This window comes from Eumetopias jubatus, unplaced genomic scaffold (genome assembly GCF_037043125.1).
Source record: "Eumetopias jubatus isolate StellerSeaLion01/CBP00866 unplaced genomic scaffold, mEumJub1_p1.0 scaffold_17, whole genome shotgun sequence".
NCBI lineage: Eukaryota > Metazoa > Chordata > Mammalia > Carnivora > Otariidae > Eumetopias > Eumetopias jubatus.
Genome location: NW_028274823.1, coordinates 43,342,730 through 43,364,972, shown reverse-complemented (window position 1 = coordinate 43,364,972; position 22,243 = coordinate 43,342,730). Strand labels below are relative to the sequence as shown.

General features: G+C 41.1%; 2 protein-coding genes across 3 annotated transcripts in view; one reads left to right on the top strand and one right to left on the bottom strand.

The window, feature by feature from the left end:
* The window catches only part of GLUD1 (glutamate dehydrogenase 1), a 36,626-nt gene extending 29,976 nt beyond the window's left edge, over positions 1-6,650 (bottom strand). Inside the window, exon 1 of the mRNA XM_028098508.2 lies at positions 5,911-6,650. Coding sequence (XP_027954309.1) covers positions 5,911-6,358 — 448 coding nt within the window. The 5' untranslated portion in view covers positions 6,359-6,650. The remainder of the gene's footprint in view (positions 1-5,910) is intronic.
* Positions 6,651-6,731: 81 nt separating this feature from the next.
* The window catches only part of SHLD2 (shieldin complex subunit 2), an 82,652-nt gene continuing 67,140 nt past the window's right edge, over positions 6,732-22,243 (top strand). For both annotated transcript variants that reach the window (XM_028098504.2, XM_088020064.1), the window contains exon 1: positions 6,732-6,780. The gene's annotated coding sequence lies outside the window, so the exon portion shown is untranslated. The remainder of the gene's footprint in view (positions 6,781-22,243) is intronic.

The following is a 22,243-nucleotide window of genomic DNA, read 5'->3' as shown; positions in this document are numbered from 1 at the left end:
CCCTTAAAGATACACCTTCTAACACTCTGGTACAAGAGTTGTTCTGGCTGACATGTTAAACTGTTGAACACCACGCTCTTCAAACCTTTCAGTGGAAAACTCTCATTAGAATGTTCTTTCATGGCCTACAGGAATAAATGGACCTGTAAGGATTTCATATATGAGCAGGTTTTATATGCACACTTGTTGGAATATGCATGCATTTTCTAGACAGAAAGGGGGCCCTCTAATAGCTTTTAACACATTTCAAATGATCCAAAGTGTTAGGAGTCACTGTGTTGAGGGCATGACATGGTTCTCAATCGCTGCTTGGGATACAACTTGTCATTTTTTTATGTGAATAAATCCCGGACAATAATGATTAAGGAGGTGGGTGCTGGAGCCAGAGGACGGGCGCCTGAACCCCAACTCTGCTACTGTTAACTGGGGACGTTACTGGAGGAGTCTTCGCTTTTCAGCCCTAGTATCCGTATTTGAAAATCGGGGACAACCGTGTGTTCATGAGGTTGTTATGAAGAATAAAACTGATGATGCGTGAAAAGCTCTTAGCAAAATGCCTGGTGTCCACAGAGAGTTCAACAAATGTTAGCTGTTAGATTACCCCTTGCTTTGCCAGTTGACCTGTGTGGAGACAGGATCTCCCAGGTACCGCTGCCTTTGTAAAAGGAAATTAAGGTCTGGAGCAGCCCTCTCCCCGCAGGCTGCTCTGCGCTTGGTGAAACCTGGCCTGCCTTTAGCCGTAGTATTTCATACACGAACGCTTCAGTCTTGATACTGAGTATTGTAATCTACATTAATTTTTGCCTCTGGAAAGGGGAAAACATTGCCTCACTGGGATAGCTACATCAGTTTTAGGTAACAGCTTTGGATGGAAGATGATTGTTATTTCATGGGGAAGACCTGGGCAGAGCTGCTTCATTTTTCATTTTATAACCGTTATTGCTATTTGAATATCTGAATGATATACAGCTATTTTAACAGGAGCTTCTTGGGTACAGCCATCATGAGCTATTTATGAATCAATGTTCTTCAATGCAGTGATATTAGAGGTCTAAAATTTTTTTTTGTATTATGAAAATATTATTATGCAAAATAAGTGGGGGGGAAAAACCCCAAAACATCCTGAAGTCCTATGTTAGGCTATTGCCTAGGAATTCTTCAACATCCGAAAGCTAATTATTTTGGTCTTTATTGGTTCCTGGCAGAACCCTCAGCACCTTTAAACATCATTGGACAAAAACAATTTTCTTAATCTATGTTATTATCAGTAGCTGTATATCCAATTTCTTCCCTCTAAATGCCAGAAAGTTCATGTTCAATTTTTATTTCTTGTACTTAAAATTTAAACACTGCCAGTTTTATTGAAGTTTAATATACTGGTACTTGTCCTCCGATTTTTGATGCCCCAATTCCTGCAACGTGTACTTTGCATAATGAGTGGGCAGTGTTTGTGTTCCTGCATATGGGCTTTTTTTAAAACTGCCTGAGCCAGTCAGCTACATGGATTCGCCCCAAGTGAGGGGAAGACTGAATGGCCGTCTGATGCACTGGTCTCCACCACATTCCTAGCTCTTCATTCTCTAGTATACTTGCCCGAGGGGGGCAGGTCAGAGGTATTTGGCTTCTGTGAAATTCAAAGGCCTCTATGATGGCAACTCAGTTCTGGATTTAATTAAAAAGGATTAAAAACAACAGCAGCAGCAACAACAAAACCCTCAGGGATGAGGGCTAGGGGGAAGAACACATTACAAATTACCTGTCTTTTAACGGAATTTTCAGATTGAGTTAAATCCTAAATTTAATTTATCTACAAAGGCTACATTTTATCTTGTGGGAGCAGATGCGGACACACGCTCCTACTTCAAGATTAGGGAGCGTGAGAGTTTATTCAAAGTTACCCAAATTGTGACGGCTGTCAACCTGGCACAGCAGAAGTCAATCAGAAACAATTTTTTTTTCAGGGAAGGCAGAGCATGTGTCATTTTTAAACAGTATCAGTACTTTCTTCCAGTCTTCCTCCAAAGCACTACCATTCACCATACAGTTATAACCCAGAGGACAGGGGGACTGACACTACACTGACCCCAATCCTCAGCTGCCTCCCATACCCCCACCCCTGCATCCTGTCCCCCAGAGCCAAGAACAAAGACCATCTACCTCCCAGTTTCTTTTCTGCATTTTGGCTTAAAAAACAAGTCGATGGGTTAACATAGTTTGTGTTTTTTTTTTTTTTTTTGTACTGGTATTTACAGTTAAAAGATTTAGGGTCAGTGTATCAGACTATTCCATTTATAGTCCACCAACTTTATTTAAAATGATAATTTTAGAAAGTTCTATGATAGAAGGAAGAAGCAGTAACAGGGAATTTTGGCTTAATAGTTCTAATAAGGTGGGGGAGAACAAGCTGGGAGAGAAAGTTAAATTGCTCCTACATCAATGATTGCTATTATCAATCCGTACTTCTCCCCCAAAATTGACTTTATTTAAAAAAAAATTTTTTTAAGACTTATTTGAGGGGCGCCTGGGTGGCTCAGTCGTTAAGCGTCTGCCTTCGGCTCTCAGGTCATGATCCCAGGGTCCTGGGATCGAGCCCCACATCGGGGAAGCCAGCTTCTCCCTCTCCCACTCCCCCTGCTTGTGTTCCCTCTCTCGTTATCTCTCTGTCAAATAAATAAATAAAATCTTTAAAAGAAAAAAAAAGATTTATTTGAGAGAAAAAGAGAGAGGGAGCAAGAGCGGGAGGAGGGGGAGAGGGAGAGAGAATTTAAAGCAGACTCCCCGCTGAGTGCAGAGCCCAATGCAGGGCTGGATCCCACGACCCTGATGACCACCTGAGCTGAAACCATGAGTCAGCTGCTTAACTGACTGTGCCCCCCAGGCGCCCCCCAAAACTAACTTTTAAATGATAAACTTCTTTCTGAAAAGGTACTGCATACTGGTCGCAGAACCACGGGCCAATAAAATAGTTTATTCTGAGAAAGTTAACAGAAACAATCACTGATGTTTTCAGACATGTAAGAAAGTTTGAAAAAGTCTTCTCAAAGCAGAAATTCCCACAATATTCATCTTTGATGAAATTCAGGCTGCTCTTAAAATTTTCCCTTCAGAGCCTATAGCATACTTTTGCAAATCCTTAATAGATGCAGAATCTGATGGTTTGTTAAATATGCTTTGTGGGAAAAAAAGCAAAAAAAACCCCAAAATGTATTATTAAATATTTACTTGGAATAAAGTACACATCAGCCACCCCCAGGTCTTAAAACCACCTGTTTCTCTTACACAGATTATAATTAGATTGTTACTTTGCTTCAACCTTGAAAATTGTATTTTGGAAAACTCAGGTAGAAGGTCACTCTTGAGGAAAGATTAGATGCAGAAAACTTGTGGAAAGGATGGAGCAGACAAGGCTGTGTGCACGCATGTGCGCGCGCGCGTGTGTGTGTGTGTGTGTGTGTGTGTGTGTGTGTCTGCGAAGAACACTGGTAGAAAAGGCAGCTGAGGTGGTGAGAGAAAAGTGTGTTTAAAAGGGAAAGATCTACTGAAGTCACAGGGATTATTCAAAGCATCCTTAAAAATTTCAATCATCTAATATGTTTTGTATTTCCAAGACCAGAGTGCAACCAAGGAGGTCAACAACATTTTTATAAGTAACAAAAAGTTTAATTGGAGACAAAAATTACTCAAAGTAAGGTGCTCGTAGAATATACATTCTCTGCAGTCAGATGAAGGTAATAAATGGGAAGAAAGATCCTGGAGTGTTAGGAAAGCAAAGCATTTAAGTCCACATTACCCAAATTTTGCTGATCATCTATTTAGCACACTGTTCATTATGTTGAGCACACCAAAATATTTTTAAGGGCTTTCAGAGAGAAATAATCCTGCCCAAATCTATTATCTCCATAAAGTCTTTCAAATTCCTTAATACATTTATCACTTTATAGAGGCCAATTTTTCTTTCATGTTATGTTCTCTTGCAACGCCTGCTACTAATTATTAGTTGCAATTCAGTTTCTCTATGTTTAGAAGCTGGGAGTTAATAGCACTTTCAGTACATGCCTTCTGTAATGTAAATGGAATAAACTGAAGAGAGAATTGTATCTCACACTTCAGTACAAGCAAATGCTACAATAACAGTGCCTTAATATGGCTGATGCCATCTGTTGCTACGTTCAATATTTTGTTATTAAAACTGCTGTGGCAACAAGAGGAGGATGACTGACAAACCATGCTAAATTTCAGTTGCTTTAGTGAGTTTGTGGAGTTGTTTTATAAAGATAGGAGAGGGGTTGGCATATGAAGAATAGAGGAATATGAAGAACTTCAAAGAAACGAAATCAGATCCTGCAGAAAATCATATATAATGGTTTACTTATCTTTTAAGTGACTGGAAAATACTGCCAAGAGGATAGTAATATAAACTAGATGGCCATTTTAAGGAAACACTGCAAGTTAGTATTTGCTAACTTCTCTTCCTCCAACAACCTTGTTTGCTTTTCTTGGGAGTCTAAACTTGTATTCTTGGTTTAGAGAGTAAGGGAGTAGTAGGAAGAAGGAGGTGATGTAGGAGACTGTAACTTTTATATAATTTGGAGGTGCAAAGGGAAATTAGAGGTCAGAGTGGTTTAAACATTAGTTTGAGAAGAGGAAACAGAGCTAGAGGATAATTAAGCTTTAAAGGCATGTCCTAGAAGAGGGTGGGGTCAATGCAAATTTAGCAAGTAAATCATTAAACAGTTTCAGGCAATCTTTGTCCCCGGCTTGGAAATGCCAGCAGAGCTCAAATTTTTCTAGATTTCTAAAAATTATCCTTAGAAGGCAGCTAGTATAATAGAACACTGTACCAGGCTCATGGAGACAAAGGGTCCAGCCCAACATCCTCTCTGTGCGTATTAGCCAAGCAACCTCCAGAAGACTTCAACTCCCTGGGTCCTTTAATTCAACATCATTTATTTTAATAGAAAAAAAGTGGTTGTGCCCTTTTTCTAGGTTATGCTTAAGCACTTTTAACATGTATGGTGCAATTTACTGGGGAAAGATTTTTTTTTTTAAAGTTTATTTGCTCGAAGGAAGCAATCTGACTGCAGAAGCCAAATCTACAGATACTCAAAAATTTAACTACAGCATAACTCGGTGACTACCAAATTGTAAGCGACTCAACTCCTTTCTTCAGTACTTTATCTTTTCCCCAAGCTCAAATCTGGTGCTAGCCAGGACCAGTACACACCCCCAGGGCTATTTCATTCCATTGGCTGGCGGGCCGTCCTGCATTCTACACCCTTTAGATTTACTGTCAGGGCGCCCGGTGTTGTTTGTCGGGGATGTTACGTCGCTCTTGTATTACTTTTTTTTTTTTTTTTTTGGTGTGTGCAGAACAGAAGCAGTCAGGGCAGAAAATAACATGATTTAAAAAACCAACGTGTAATTAGTAAAATCATTTGGTTCGTTAAAACTGTCTAGAAACCTAAAAGGCAAGAACTTTGTATGTTTCTGTATCATTTGTCACTGATGTAAAAATGAGTGGGGAAAAAAAACCCGGAAATAATTATTTCATAGTTTCTGTTCGGGTGTGTCACAGAAGCTCACAAAAACTTGCAAAGGCACAATCAGATTGGCCGGTCATTCCCATTTCTAGAAGTCCATTTCGTCAGGACCCACCCTGGGTGTCACCTACACTGGGACCAAAAAGAGCGGTGGAGCAACTATCCTACATACAGCATCCACCTGCAGGGGCAGGGGATGACGGCTCACGGGGCAGAAGATAGGACCACTACGTGGCGGTTTGGGGAGGAAAAAAAAAATCACTGTCCGTGCGAGCCTGACACATCCGCGGCTGAGGCCGGAGGGGGCCAGTGCCCATCCGGGCCGGGCAGGGCCGCGGGGGAAGGCGCGAGGGGCTTGGCCGGCGCTCACCTCCCTTGCAGGGCGTGCGGTGCTGGCTGTGCTGGGCCCGGTAGCCTTCGATGACCTCCCAGGAGCCGTCGTCGCGCCGGATGGGGAAGCTCAGGCTCAGCACATGGTTGCAGGGCTTGATGATCCGCAGGATGCCGCGCACCCGGTTCCGCTTCTGCTCCTCGCTCTCCCGGGTCTTGAGGTCCTCCACCAGCTTGTCCTCCACGATGCTGGCGCCGCGGTCGAAGAAGCCCTCCACCATCTTGAAGAAGTTGGGGTCGTCCTCGCGGTCGGCCGCCGCCTCGCTGTAGTGTCGCCGGGTGGGCGGTGCGAGCCCCGGCTGCGGGGCCGCGACCGCGGGCTGCCCGCGGGCCCGGCCCAGCAGCGCGGCCAAGTCGGCCGCCGCGGAACCCAAGGCGGCGGGCCCTGCGCGGGACAGCAGCAGCGCTTCGCCCAGGCAGCGGTACATGGCGGCGGGGCGGAGGCCGCGGAGCAGAGAAGCTCTCGGAGGCCGGGGAACGGAGGGAGGGAGGAAGGAAGGGCCCGGCGCAGGCTGCCCTTTTAAGCTGCAGCTTCCTGCCCCCTGGGCTGTCCCCTCCCCTCCGGCGCCCGCCGCCTAACGGGGAGGACGGACTTTGGGGGCAGCAGGCCCAAGTCGCCTCTGAACTGCAGGGCTTGGTGGGGGGGGAGGCGGTGCGCGCCGCCCAGGGAGCCGGGCCTCCGCCTCTGCCGCGGCCTCGCCCGGCCTCCCAGGCGGCGGCGCGTGCCTGCAGGGGCGTTCGGGGGCGCGCAGGCGCGGGCTGGCCCAGTGCGCATGCTCGCGCCGGACGGGGAGGGGGAGGGGCGAGGACTCCGCGGGCTGGCTGGATCTACAGGGAGGCGGTGTCTCAGGTCTGTGCGCGCCCCCGACCTCGACCTGGGGAGGGGGCCAGCGTGGGGAGGGGGCCAGCTTGGGAAGTGGGCTTGCCGGGGGAGGTGCTTGTCCGCCTCTGGGGGGCGCTGAGAGGCCGATACCCGGGCCCCTGCAGGGGTGAGGGTGGTGCGGTCTGGCGGCCGGCCGGGCCGAGTGAGTCACTGGTGTCCCTCCTTTCCGCCGCACGCCGTCGGGCGGGGCGGCCGTCCTGCACGCCTCCCCCCCCCCCGCCCGTCCTCTGGTGTCTCTGCGGAGCGGGCTGAGGGGCGCTGAGACCGAGAAGCTGCGGTTGAAGGCGGGGCTGTGGGCTTGGCTCTGCCCTCGGGGAATGCGAAGCACTTAATGTTATCGAGTCAAGTTTTTGAGGTGGCTTGCGGGAAATGGAAAGGAGACCTGGGAGCTGGGGAATCCCTTACCGTCTGGCCTTAAACAAAAAATGAAGTTTTCAATTTTGCCCCATGTAACCACTCATCAATGTCAAGGTAAAAGTTATGTGAATCATAGCTTTATAACATTTACTCACCGTGTTTCCGCTTTTCAGAAATACGTTCTTGAAATGGTCTATAAACAAAGACACTCTAGAAATGCAATAATAATACTCCAGCACATTCTCAGTAATATATGTATTAAGTGGTCCAGAGTAGGATTTGCAAACATTAAGCTTCATGAGGGTTAATTTTGTACTTACACATACTTGAGAAATGCTAAAGTCCTATGCTCCTTTGGGTAGGTGAGGCACATGTTTCAGTCTAATGACTCAGTCTTTAAGAAAAGGTACCAAACAAAGGCTACCTTCCCAGCTTTAGTAGTCCGGGTGTACTTTGGTGGTTATAAAATGGCACCTTTTTGACTTGCAAAACTACTTTACTTCCTGACATTCATTTTATTCATCTATTAGAATATGGAAGAGAATGTTCTTAATTCTTAGAATATACTGCGAAGTATAAAGTGGTAATGTAGATCAGTTAAATTACATTCATCTATCTCAGTGTACTTTCAAAGCAAAGAAGATGCAGATTATATTTTATCTTATTTGCTAGATAAATGTATCATTATATTTGTTGTTTTTCAGTGAAAAATATTTTCTGAACTGAATCCTGAATTTGTCTTGTTGGTAAAAACATTAAGGTACCAAATTTCCTTTTCACTTGATGGTATTATCATTTTACACTGCAGAAAAAAACCCATGAAAACCAAACCCCAGATACTAAAATTTTAGAATAAAGTAAATTAGCATCCATAAACGTGGACATTTTTTTGTTTCAGATTAAATTCTTCCGTATGTTTCGAGGAAAGTGGTTTAAAAGCTTAGTTTTATTGCTCTGTTTATCTCTTTCGTGATAACCATAGCCTTCAGAAAAATAAATGTTTAACTTTGCTTCTTCCCAAGTTTTACTCATCTGAATTCAAAAGTTAGAAAGGGTACGGAAGTAGTGAGGAAATTATTTTTAACTGAGAGTCTCCTATCTATAAATGTCTTACAAAATGGCTTCATAAGAACCTCCAAAATAGATGCTTTTAGTTTTTAAATCTTCATTATGTTTTAAAATTATATATAAGTTGTAAAAAAATTCAGACTGTACAGATAAGTTTTTTTTTTTTTTTAAGATTTTACTTATTTATTTGACAGAAAGAGAAAACAGGAGCAGGGTGAGAGGCAGAGGGAGAAGTAGACTCCCAGCTGACCTGGGAGCCTGATGGTGGGGCTGGATCCTCCCAGGACCCTGGGATGATGACCTGAGCTGAAGGCAGCTGATTAACCAACTGAGCCACCCAGGCACCCCCAAATGTTACAGATAAGTTTAAAGAAAAGAGTGAAATTTTCCAAACAGTACTCCTCCTTCCCCCATTTAGTAAGTAGTTGGAGTATTTCTTTTTAAACTAAAAAGTAGGTATTATAATTCCTGATTTAATGGAAGAGGGAACTAAAGCTCACAGAGACCAAGTAAATTATTGATGGTCACCTAGCTGGTAAATTGCAGACTGAGATTCAAATCTGTGTATTTGACTCCAAAGTCATTCTATTGCTACTATTCCAAGAAATATTTTAAGTATTTGTTGCATTTAGTTTAAACTACTGTGATGTAAGGTCTAGTAAGTTTCAGCTTCACATTGATGATTTATTTTATTTTAATTTCCAGTATAGTTAGCATACAGAGTTATATTAGTTTCAGGTGTACAATATAGTGATTCGACAATTCTATATGTTACATTGATGATTGCTTTATAAAATATACAGTTGTTTTGCAAATTAAAGTTTAAATTTATTAGTAATTTCCATTTCAAAAGGAAGACAGAATTTAACTGAAGGGAATTTTGGTTTTTTGATAACATTCAACAAAGACAAATCAATTTTCTGCCTTTGACATGTATGAGTTTTCCTTAGCTGTTTTAAAATTCCAGGTCATTTTTCTTTGATCCGTTGCATGCTTTTATGTTTTCAAGTGCTTTTAAAAATATTTCAGAAGACAAATTTTAGGATTTAGAAAGACATAGCATAAAAATAAAAGAACACCATAGTCTTTTAAAAAATGATTTGAAAAAGTAATACATACTTTCTACCTTGTGTCTCTTCATATTTGTCTTTTTTGGACGTTTCATTTAGACGGAATGATACAATATGTGGCCCTTTGTGACTGGCTTCCTTCACTTAGGATAATGTTGTAAAGATTCATCTATGTTATAGCATGGATCAGTATTTCATTTCTTTTTATGGCTAAATAGTATTCATCGTATGACTCTGTCTCATTTTGTAATGCATTCATCATGGACATTTGGGTTATTTTCACTTTTCGGCTGTTGTGAATAATGCTATTATGAACATTCTTGTACAAGTTTTTGTGTGGACATATGTTTTCAGTCCTCTTGGGTATATACCTAGGAATGGAATTGCTGTTTAACCTTTTGAGAAAAAAAAGTTTTTTAACCTTGAGAAACTATCAAACTGTTTTCCACAGAGTTGTACCATTTTAATTCTTATTAGCAGTGTATGAGGGATACAATTTCTTTGCATCCTCCCCAACACATATTATAATCTGGGGTGAAGTGGTAGCTCATTTTGGTTTTGATTTGCATTTCCTTGGTGGCTAATGATGCTGAACGTCTTTTCATATGCTCATTGGCCATTCGTATATCTTTTCTTGGAGAAATGCCTATTCATTTCCTTTTCCTATTTTTTTTTAAAGGATAGAGAGCTTTATTTATTTTTTAAGATTTTATTTATTTATTTGACAGAGAGAGAGAAAGAGAAATCACAAGTAGGCATAGCGGCAGGCAGAGCTGGAGTGAGAAGTAGGCTCCCTGCTGAGCAGAGAGCTCGATGTGGGGCTCCATCCCAGGACCCTGGAATCATGACCTAAGCTGAAGGCAGACGCTTAATCGACTGAGCCACCCAGGTGCCCCTCCTTTTCCCATTTCTAAGTTGGATTATTTCTCCTTTTTATTGTTGAGTTGTAACGGTTCTTTACATATTCTAGGTACAAATCCCTTATCAGATACATGATTTGCAAGTGTTTTCTACTATTCTGTTGTCTATTTGCTTTTTTTTTTTAAGATTTTATTTATTTGCGAGAGAGAGAGAGAGAGAGAGAGAGAGAGAGAAAGAGAGAATGGGAGGGGGGAGGGAGAGAGGGAGAAGCAGACTCCCCGCTGAGCAGGGTGGGACTCGATGGATCATGACCTGAGCCGGAGGCAGTTGCTTAACCAACTGAGCCCCCCAGGTGCCCTCTGTTCGCTTTTTTGATGGTGTCTTTTGAAGCACAAAAATTTTAAAGTTTGATGTCCAATTTATAAATGTTTTCTTTTATTGCTTGTGCTTTTGGTATCATGTCTAACAAATCATTGTCTAATTGGAGGTCATGAAGATTTATACCTATGTTTTCTTCTAAGAGTCTTATAGTGTTAGCTTTTACATTTAGGTCTTTTTATATTTAGTTCTTTTATGTTTTAGGTCTCAAAATGGATTTTGAATTGATTTTTGTATATGGAATGAGGAAGGAATCCAATTTCATTCTTCTGCCTGTGGATATCCATTTGTTCAAAAGTCTATTTCTTTTCCCATTTAATTGTCTTCACACTCTATCGAAAATTAATTGACCTAAATGTGAAGATTTATTTCTGGACTCTTGAGTTCTTTTCCACTTGCTCACATGTCTCTATGCTAGTACCACACCATTTTGATTACTCTAGCTTTGTAGTAGATTTTGATATTGGGAAGTGTGAGTCCTCAAACTTTGTTCTTTTTCAAGATTGTTTGGTTATTCTGAGTCCCTTGATTTTTCATATGAATTTTAGGGTCAACTGTTTAATTTTTGCACAGACTCTGGCTGGAATTTTGATTGGGATTGCGTTGAATCAATTTGGAGAGCACCATTTTAATGATATCACATCTCTGACTCATGAACACGAGATGTTTTTTCATTTGTTTAGGTCTTTAAAAATTGCTCTCAGCAATGTTGTCTTTTTATAATAAAAGTTCTGTACTTCTTTCATTAGGTGCTTGGGTGGCTCAGTCCATTAAGCGTCTGACTCTTGATTTTAGCTCAGGTCACGATCGCAGGTCATGATCTCGGGGTGGTGAGATCGAGCCTGTGTTGGGCTCTGTACTCAGCGGGGAGTCTGTTTGAAATTCTCTCTCTCTTTCCCTCTGCCCTTCCTTGCCCTGCTCATGCGTGCAGGCGCTCTCACTCACTCTCTCTCTCAAATAAATAAATAGATCTTTAAAAACAAGTTTATTGCTGAGGCTTTTATTTTTTTTGATGCTATTGGAATTGTTTCCTTAACTTCCTTTTTAAGTTCTTGTTTTCATCTTACAGAAATAGAATTGATTATTGTATATTGATCTCTTATGTTTTAACTTTATTGAACTCATTTATTAGTTTTCATAATTATTTTAGTGGATTTCTTAGGATTTTCTATATACAAGATCATCTGCAAAGGGAGATAGTTTTACTTCTTCCTTTCCAATAGATGTATTTTATTTTACTGCTCATTTTTTGGTTATTGTGCAGTATTTCATTGTATGTGTGTGCCATAATTTCTTTTTGCTAGTCCCTCATTGATGGACACATAAATTGCTTCCAATACCTGGAAGTTACAGCAGTGCTACAGTGAATAACCTATTACACAGAACATCAGTTTTCAGACTTTATCTCAGGACGACTTTGCCTTCTCAAGTATGAGTAGTGAATTTGAACTTAGGAAGAATTTAACAGTGGTCAAAATTTTGTTTTCCTATAAAGTTGTTTAGTTCTCATTTGACATAATTTGTTACTCTATGTAGACAAGTCAAATATTTAACTTTTTCAACAAGGGCTTTTAAACCAGGAACTAAGAATCTTGATATTTCTTTTATTAGGTCACCATCTTTCTCATTTTAATATTTTTTAAACAGATTTTGTTTTTTTATGTTTGTTTTTTAAAGATTTTATTTATTTGAGAGAGAGACACACAGATAGTGACAGAGATAGCAAGAGAGAGCACAAGCAGGGAGGAGAGGGAGAAGCAGGCTCCTGCCGAGCAGGGAGCCTGAGATAGGGCTTGATCCCAGGAACCTGGGATTATGACCTGAACCAAAGGCAGACGCTCAACTGACTGAGCCCCCCAGGCGCCCCTTAATAGATTTTATTTGTGACAACATTTTATTTTATTTATTTATTTTTAAGTAGACTCCATGCCCATTGTGGGGCTTGAACTCACGACCCGGAGATCAAGAGTTGCATGGTCTGTTGACTGAAACAGCCAACCTTTTTCAATAGGTTTTAGTTCACAAGTGCTTATTAGCACTTCATTAATCAGCCAGTTGAGTGTGTGAAGAGAAGAGAACTTTGTACTAAGGGAACACCATATGCAAAGGCCTGAAGGTAAATGAGACCATGATTTTTTTTTTTTTTAAAGATTTTATTTATTTATTTGAGAGAGAGAGAGAGAGAATGAGAGATAGAGAGCACGAGAGGGAAGAGGGTCAGAGGGAGAAGCAGACTCCCCACTGAGCGGGGAGCCCGATGCGGGACTCGATCCCGGGACTCCAGGATCATGACCTGAGCCGAAGGCAGTCGCTCAACCAACTGAGCCACGCAGGCGCCCGAGACCATGATTTGAGAGTATAGGGTAGCATACACTTTGGTTAAAAGCAATTTGATCATTGTAACGGTTTGGTTTAAACAGAAATTTGGTTGAGGGTTGCCTGGGTGGCTCGGTCAGTTAGGGATCTGGCTCTTGATTTTGGTTCAGGCCATGATCTCAGTGTCATGGGATCCGGCCTGCACTGGGTTCCGTGCTCCCCCCGGGAGTCCGCTTGGGATTCTCTCTCCCTCACCTTCTGCCTCCCCTTCAAATAAATAAATTAATGAAAAACAAAAACAAAAACAAAAAACAGCATTTTGGTTGAAAAATGAATATCCCCTTGTTCCTTTTCTTTCCCCCTCCAGTATTGGTAATTTTGGTGCATCATGGATTATTTTTTAAGCCTTTGTGCTATAATTTTCAGGAAAATTTTTTCTAATACTTTTGTGTTTCTAATTGATTTTCAGAAAAGTTATAATTTTCATTTTTTTGTCCCCTTTAGTGAGCATGTTATTTTAGTAAGTAAAAAAGAAACTATACCCAAGAAAAGGATCTGGAATTTTCAGGATTTATAGTCTTTTTCCTTTTAAAAACTATTTTTTCTAATAAATTACATGTCACTTATATCTACTTGTGTAGTTTGGTTAAGTTTTCATTTTGCTGTTGCTGAATAATATTCAACAAAGGTTTTTATCAACTCTTGCTTAAGGGTTCTTTCCATGTTGTGAGTAAATGTGAAAACTCATTGTAGAAACTTTTATCTCTTTAAGCATAGTATGCAAGAAACAAATGAGGTATCTTAAAAATTAACTATACTAAGGTGGGATTCTGAGTTCACCTCCATGTAATTCATTATGTCTCTGCCTTTTCCTTTGTTTTTAATTGAGATCTTTTGTTTTCCTTATATGTAAAAAGGATAGCACATTTAATTATTCATCATTCCAGATGCCTCACCATCCAGCTCCATTTATTGATCTGTGTAGCTGACTCTTTATAAGATCAAATCTTTATTCTAAATGCTTTCCCATTTTCTTTTTGGAAATTTTAAAGATTTTATTTATTTATTTTAGAGAGAGAGAGCAGGGGAAGGGGCAGAGACAGAGGGAGAGAGAATCTCAAGTAGACTCCCTGCTGAGTACAGAGCCCCACATGGGCTTGATCTCATGACCCTGAGATCATGACCTGAGCCAAAAACAAGAGTTGGAAGCTTACCCAACTAAGCCACCCACGTGCCCTCCTCCACCCCCCTGTTTTTGGAGATTTCAGGTCACTTGTGATCTAAATATGGGATTGGAATTTGAATAGTAAGAAAGTGTAAGCTAAAAATTGAGGCACATTTGTATGCTAGAGAAGCAAAAAAGTACCTTCTCGTTGACTGTTATGGAAAAGTTGCGAAGAAATTGACTTTATCATGAAGTGCAGATGTGAGTATAATTACATCGAGTCTGCTCTTGGTGAAAGGTAGAAAAGAAAAACATGAATGAGGCAGAACAGATCAAGGCAGAGATGCTGGTAGTGGCTGGGGTCAGCTAAGTTGCAGTGGTCTAACTCCCTGATCTTGAAGTGAACAGATATTTGCTAGCTGTATTAGTTGGGATGTTTTTGGCCCTTAAGCAACAATACCCAAATAAAAGTGGCTTAGACTAAAGGTAGAACCTGAATGAGATAACTATTATCTAATAAGAAGCCTGGAGGCAAGCCTATTCCCCGTTGTTGGCATAGGGCTCAGTGATATTATCTGGAACCCAGGGCTTCTCTCAGTGTTACATTCAGCAAGTTGGTGGTATCTTTCCTCTTGGTCAGAAGATTGCTACATCAGTTCCAGGGGTCACATCCAGGCACAACTAAGTGCTGTGTGGAAGAACAGCAGTTTCCTCCCATACACATTTCTTTGTTGGTAAAGAAAACCTTTTCCAAAGGTCTGCCAGCCAGCTTCAGCTCTTTTAGGCGGGCCTCAGTAGCTAGGAATGGGTTCTATGCCATGCCCTTGCTGTAAAGGAGGCCGGAAGGAGGACTTTCTGACACTTTGAACTTCTAAAATACAGATAGGCCCCACCAGTGAGGAAGAAAGAGCAGGAGGAATAATTGTGAAGTTGGCAACCAGCAGTGTTTGCTGTATTTGCTACAGAAAATAACTGACCTGTTCTGTGTTCTCTCTCTCTCTTTTACAAAGATTTTATTTATTTATTTGTCAGAGAGAGAGAGAGAGAGAGAGAAAGAGCACACAAGCAAGCAGAGTTGAGAAGGTGGCAGTTAGAGGGAGAAGTAGGCTCCCTGCTCAGCAAGGAGCCTCATGTGGGACTCGATCCCAGGACCCTGGGATCATGACCTGAGCCGAAGGCAGATGCTTAACCAACGGAGCCACCCAGGTGCCCCTGCTCTGTGCTCTCTTATTGTGACAATATATTCTCTTAGAATATAAGCACAGTTTAAGAGGGGTGAAACATTCCTGAATATAACACTGGGAATTATGCTTGTGGTTTCATGTTCTCTACATTGAGAAATCTAAAGAGTCTAGTTCCCTTTGGAAACTATCATTATGTTTCATGTTTTCTACTTTGAGACATTTGCTGAGTCTAGTTCCCTTTCAGATTTTATATAATGATTGTAGTTTTAAGACTATGCCTCTTTGGGGTGGAGGGGTGGCTTGACAGCTTATAAGGCAATATCTCCATGCTGCAGTGTTTACTCTGTTGCCAGACGAGAAAACAGAACAGAAACTGGAAACCCATCCTCAACTTCTGGGGGAAAGTCTGGGAATTATAAAGAAATATCAAATGCTCAAATGATTTTGTTGGATCTTCAGATTAAGCTGCCACCAGCAACTTGTTGTCAATGGTGTAACACACAGGCAAATGTGTTAAATCAATAGGAGGGCTAATCTGTCTGGCCTTTCAGTTGAAATTAGAAGTTCTTGTGTTTATGCTAAGGGCAAGTGTGACAGTCTCACTGGAGTCTCTGTGTTATAGTACATACTATCAGAAGCACGGTTTGGGATAAGACTGCCTTTTTTTTTTTTAAAGATTTTTTATTTATTTTTTAACAGAAAGAGAGAGACAGCGAGAGAGGGAACACAAGCAGGGAGAGTGGGAGAGGGAGAAGCAGGCTTCCCGCTGAGCAGGAAGCCCCATGTGGGACTCGATCCCAGGACCCTGGGATCATGACCTGAGCCGAAGGCAGACGCTTAACAACTGAGCCACCGAGGCTCCCAAGACTGCTTTTTTTGAGAGACAGCAAGAAAGAGCTCATGTGTGCACATGATGGGGTGGGTTGGTGGACGGGGTGGAGGGACAGAGGCAGAGAGAGAATCCCAAGCAGGCTCCATGCCCCAGGGGCGGGGGGGACGTGGTCCCATGACCCTAAGATCCCAACCCCTAAATCAAGGGTCTGATGCAGCTGACTGAGCCACCCAGGTGCCCCAAGATAAGACTATCTTGAAGATGCATGGGGTAGATATGTAAAAGTGCCATTTACATATATTTGCCCTCCACAGTTTTCTTGTCAAAGATGGAATCTTTATAATTGTATTCCTGGAGGGCCATCTAAAACCAATGAAACACAAAGAGATTCATCTTAGATTCTAGAATCACCAGCTGTCCACAGTGAAAGTTCTGATCGGCTATTAAAAAAAAAAAGAAAGACGTATCAATGAAGAGCAGTATGTCAGTGGGAAGGTGCTATTACAGAGAGAGAAGAGGTGTCAGGACTTCCAGAACAAGGGAAGTTGTGATGAGAGGCTCATATTAAAGCAAGTGTGTATCCCTACCTTCATGTGTTTTTTCTAGGTCAGATATAAAATGGAATTATTTTTGAATAACAATTATTTGGTATATTTTAATAAGCATTATAAAGAATTACAGACTTTGACTATCCTCTGTAATTTCATATTCTGTCTTGCCTCTTTCATTATATAATACAAACACCAAAAAAAAAGTGAAGGAAATGTTAGAGAAGCAATCACAATTGGCTTTAAATTAACTAGAAAAAATTTAAATGGGAAAAGGCTAAAAAACCTGAGCCCTGAGAAATTCCAGTTCCTTGCCTCTTATGGTTTTCATTTATTTTAACATTTTCTTAGAGAAAAACTGAAAAGTGTGTGAATGAGAATAACAGAAAGCCTGCCCCATCAGCCTGCGATGACTGTGCATTTTCAACTACAGGTATTCCTCGCTGACCCAACTCTTGCTGTCTGAACTCAGAAACAGAACAGATGGGACAACAAGGGATGCTTACATTTATTCTTAACCTATTTCTGCAGACTCATGTTATTTCTGATTCACATCACTGTTTTTTCATATTGGTTCTCATTATGGAACATCTACGTTTCCCTAATTTTTCTCTACAGTTATCAGTTAAAACAGTTATAACTGGCAAAAAATGACTTTGAATTTTATTTTATTTTATTTTAGAGAGAGCACGCAAGTGAGGGGGGGAGGGGCAGAAGAAAGGGAGGGAGGAAGAGAGAATCTGAAGCAGTCTCCACACCCAGCACGGAGCCTGACGCTCGATGTGGGGCTTGATCTCAGGACCCTGAGATCATGATATGAGGTGAAATCAAGAGTCAGATGCCCAGCTGACTAAGCCACCCAGGCATCCCTGGATTTGAATTTAGAAGAGTAAGATAAGACCTGAAAAATACGAAATATGAAAGAATAAGGCTTAAAAATATGTATCTAGGCTCATAGAAGCACTCTATGATGTATTTAAGATACTAACAATTGAAAAAAAGTGATTACATGTGTTCAATTTTTCCACTTTTCTAAATTGTATTTTTATTTTGAAATAGTTTTATTTATAATAATTTGTTTTGAAATAACTTATTTATTTTTAAAGATTTTATTTATTTATTTGACAGAGAGAGGGAGAGAGCACAAGCAGGGGGAGCAGGAGAAGGAGAGGGAGAAGCAGGCTCCCCACCCAGCAGGGAGCCCAACGCGTGACTCGATCCCAGCACCCTGGGATCATGACCCGAGCCGAAGGCAGGCTCTTAACCATCTGAGCCACCTAGGCGCCCCGAAATAACTTTTCTTTAGAAAGAATTTTAGATATATAGAAGAGGTGCAAAGATACTGCAGAGTTCCCTTCACCCATCTTTTCCTGATAACATCTTACATAGCCACAATACAGTTATCAAAATTAAGAAATTAACATTATTGCAGGTAGATTTTTAACTGTCATTTCAGCCAAATTGTCGTGTTGACAGCTTTTTGCTGAATTACCTGGCGCTCTACCATTGATCTTAATCATGATCACTGCTATGCTCCCAGCTCTTTTTGATGGTCATGTTTGGTACCCTGTGACCTTCATCTCCTGTTCCTCAGGCTACAGATGACTGACTGCCTTTTGGGCAAGTACCCAGCCATGTCCAGTCTAAATGCTGGCCAGAAACCCATGATGTGGCTTGGTCAGAAAAATGGCTTTCCAATTTTAGTTTTATTTCTAATTCATGTGTCCCTTTATAATATCCTTCTCCCTACTTTCAGAACTGGTCGAAATGTCTTCTTTTTAAACCAAAAAAGCCTCATCAGAATGGTCTGTGTTAGGTAACTGTGTCATAGTTCACTGTGGCCAGAGTGTGTGTATATGTGGGTCTGCTGGGGAGGGAGGAGAGACACAAAAAGAAATGGCAAGAGATTAGGTGGGGCAGCTCACCGGATAGCGAGTCTCTTCATTGGGCCAGTTTAATGGCTTTACCAATAATCCTCTTTTTTTTTTTAAAGATTTTATTTATTTGAGAGAGAGAGGAGAGAGAGTGAGAGAGTACAAGCGGGGAGGAGAGGGAGAAGCGGGCTCCTTGCTCTGCAGGGAGCAATGCGGGGCTTGCTCCCAGGACCCTGGGATCATGACCTGAGCCGAAGGCAGATGCTTAACCGACTGAGCCACCCAGGCACCCCTACCAATATCCTCTACTGGATGTTTGTTCTTTGCAATTTTGAATCTAGAGATGGAGATCTTTGCAGGTTCTAGAACATTTGCAACTGTTACCCCTTCCAATACTGTCTCTACCCTGTTCTATCCTCCTTCACTTTATCTTCTGTGTTTCTTACTCTTTTTTGTGTTTTCCAACTTTTTATTTTTTTGTGCTTCATTCTATAGGTGCCCAGGGTCAGGCAAGGTGCCACTTAATCCGAGGTTTGCAGTTTCCTGGACCATCAGACGATGCAAATCTTGGTTATAAGACTTCAGGCATTGGTTTACTTTCTGATGACTGTTACCTGAGGATGTTGCCCTTTAGAGTTACAGGTTATTGTGGGAACACTCTATTATTAGGCTCATCGTTTTATGTGGGTCCTGTGCTTTGGATTATGTTTCTAGTATGCCGTGACACCATCAAACAAAAATGTATATTTTCCCTTATGATCAAATGCCCTCACATCAAAAGCAGCTCCAATGCTAACTTGCTCTAGATTCCTGGTTTTCTCTTACAGTTTTAGTTAGCTAATTCCTTACTATATTTTTATCTCTTGGTGGCAAAGAATTTGGTTTTTATGTTTCACCTTGTGTTTTTGGTTGTTTTCATAAGAAGAGTTGGTGTGAATCTAGCTCTTCATTTTGGAAAACTGGAACTTAATATTGTTATTTATATTTAACTTTGTCTAATATCGATCCTGATTAACTTAAAAAATACATCCTTTTGTATTCTACTTGAAGTTGTTTATAGATTCATGTAAGGAGAATTGATATCTTACATTATTGTTTAACCATGAAAAGAGTATGGAGCATCTCCCATTATGTTCAGACAGTCTCTCTTTTTTTTTTTTTAAGATTTTATTTATTTGTTTGACAGAGAGAGACACAGCGAGAGAGGGAACACAAGCAGGGGGAGTGGGAGAGGGAGAAGCAGGCCTCCTGTGGAGCAGGGAGCCCAATGCAGGGCTCTATCCCAGGACCCTAGGATCATGACCTGAGCTGAAGGCATCCGCTTAACAACTGAGCCACCCAGGTGCCCCTCAGACCCTTTTATTCCTCAGTAAAGTTTTTGTAGGCTCAGTTTTATTCCTGTGCACCTAATTTTATGATTATGATTATGATTAATTTCAAAGAAACTCATCTTGATGGTTTGTTGGATTTGTTTCTGTTTTGTGTTTCTGTTTTAAGAGGCTTTAGCCTGGAGAAGGTACTCTATAATTTCATATAACCATTTTCTAAGATTCTATAAGTGCATTGTTTTAAAAATAGAAATAGAAACTTATTTATGTATGGTCTTTTATTTGACTTTTATTTCCAAATTGAAATATGGTGGTTGTCTACTTTTAATTTTTTTAATTCTTTAATACTTGGATTTGTCAGAAGATTTTAAAGTTTATTTTGTGTATCACACTTTACTCTGATTCATTAATTCCTGTAGGAACTATTCATTGACCACCTATTACTGACCAGGCACTGGGGTAGTTGGTGAACAAGACAGGCAAAACAGAGCTTTTATTCTAGCGGGCATGTGAGGTTTCGAGGAGTGTACTAGTTGGAAATCATAAGGTGCTGTGTTACTTTAGGATGTCAGAGAAGGCCTCTTCAAGGAAGAAACGTATAAATTGAAGCTACAGGTTGCATTGGAGCAACATCTATAAAGACCCATGGGAGAACAAGTGAAGGAAATAGCATGTGAAGATCTCTAATATAGGAAAGACCTTGGCATATTTTAGGAATGGGAGGAAACCAGGGTGATTATGGTTGTCTATGTTTAGTGCATCATGTTGTACCTTTGGAGAGATAGATCATGTGGACGAGGGCTTTACATTTTACTTTTTGTGCAGCTGGAAACCCAATTGTTATATAGTAGGCATAAATTTGGTGAACTACAAAATTTAGTTATCTTTCTATAACTAAAATTTCCTTAGCTCTGGAGCTACTTATTTCTACTGGGTAGTAGAGGACAATTTTGCCAGTTTAGGATAAAGTCAGTAGCTTCTGGTTTAACTTCATTAATTCCAGGTTAACTCAGACCCTTGGGTAAATAATCAGTCCTTTGGATAAGTTCAGTTTTTCCACATAGTTCTCTACTTTTTTTTTTTCTGAGGTGGAGGGTATTGGTAGAGAAGACTTATAAATTGTCCTGGCATTGAGGAAGGGGCATCTTGTCTCTGGGCCATTCTCTGTCCTTGGGCATTGCTAAGTTCTACCTTAACTGGCTTAGTCTTGAATGGCACCATCTGCTGCGTCCGAGGCTGATATCCCTGCTACTACCATGACCTCTGGTCAACAGGTCTATGTGCGCTGGATCCGCCTTAATTCCAAGCTCTTTTGGGCACCCTGGCCCAAAGCAAACTTCTTAACAGTTTCTACACCATGCTGGTGTGCTTGGGTCTCTGAGGCAGCTTTTCAGGAATATGGTCTGGGCATGTCATTGACTGTTAACACTGATGTAGTGGTAGGTGCAAGGTTTTGCTAAAAGACTTGCAGTTCCTTGGACCATAACTTAGGAAAGGGAAAGATGGTTATCTTCTCTTCTGGGTCCTTCCCCACAAACATACTAGAGATTTTTCTTGCCCTTTCTCACTCCAAGACTTAGCCTCAGATGGGATAGGAGGTAAGAATTCCAAACTTCTGTTTTCTACCTCCTCTTTCTCTCTGTATTCTCCCCCCCCTCCTCAGTTTTTATGTCCTTTCGATTGTTGTGGGAGAACACATTTACGCCATCACCTGCCACTTCTTGTATGCTGTAGTTTACAGTATAAACTCTACCAGCAAAGTTTTCTTGCTTTGGCTTGTGGTAATTTAAAGCCAGCGTCTTAGAATTTAAAAAACCCTTAGATATTGCAAGTGAAGTTCTTAGCTTTTGAGAATTATGTTTTCCATGGATTAGGGACCTAAATCTAAAAGCTGAAAGTAGAAAACTCTCAGAAAAAATATAGGTGTAAATATTCATGATCTTATATTAGGCAGCAGTTTCTTAAATACGACACCAAAAGCACAAACAAAGAAAAAATAGATAAATTTGACTTTATCAAAATTCAGAACTTTTGTGCATCAGAGGATACTATCAAGATAGTGAGATATTGGGGTGCCTGGGTGGCTCAGTCGTTAAGCGTCTGCCTTCGGCCCAGGTCATGATCCCAGGGTCCTGGGATTGAGCCCTGCATCAGGCTCCCTGCTCCATGGGAAGTCTGCTTCTCCCTTTCCCTCTCCCCCTGCTTGTGTTCCCTCTCTTGCTGTGTCTCTTTCTGTCAAATAGATAAATAAAATCTTGATTAAAAAAAAAAGATAGTGAGATATTGAAGTACCAATATCTTTTCATAGTGAGTGGGTCCATAGCTCAGGATAGACTTCTAAGCTAGAGATCTGTATTTGTCGTCATCAGTGAGTAGGCAATGTGAACATGGTAATCCCAGGATGGATGTGAGAAGAGCCAAGAAAGGAGTCCTGAGGGAGTATCAGTCT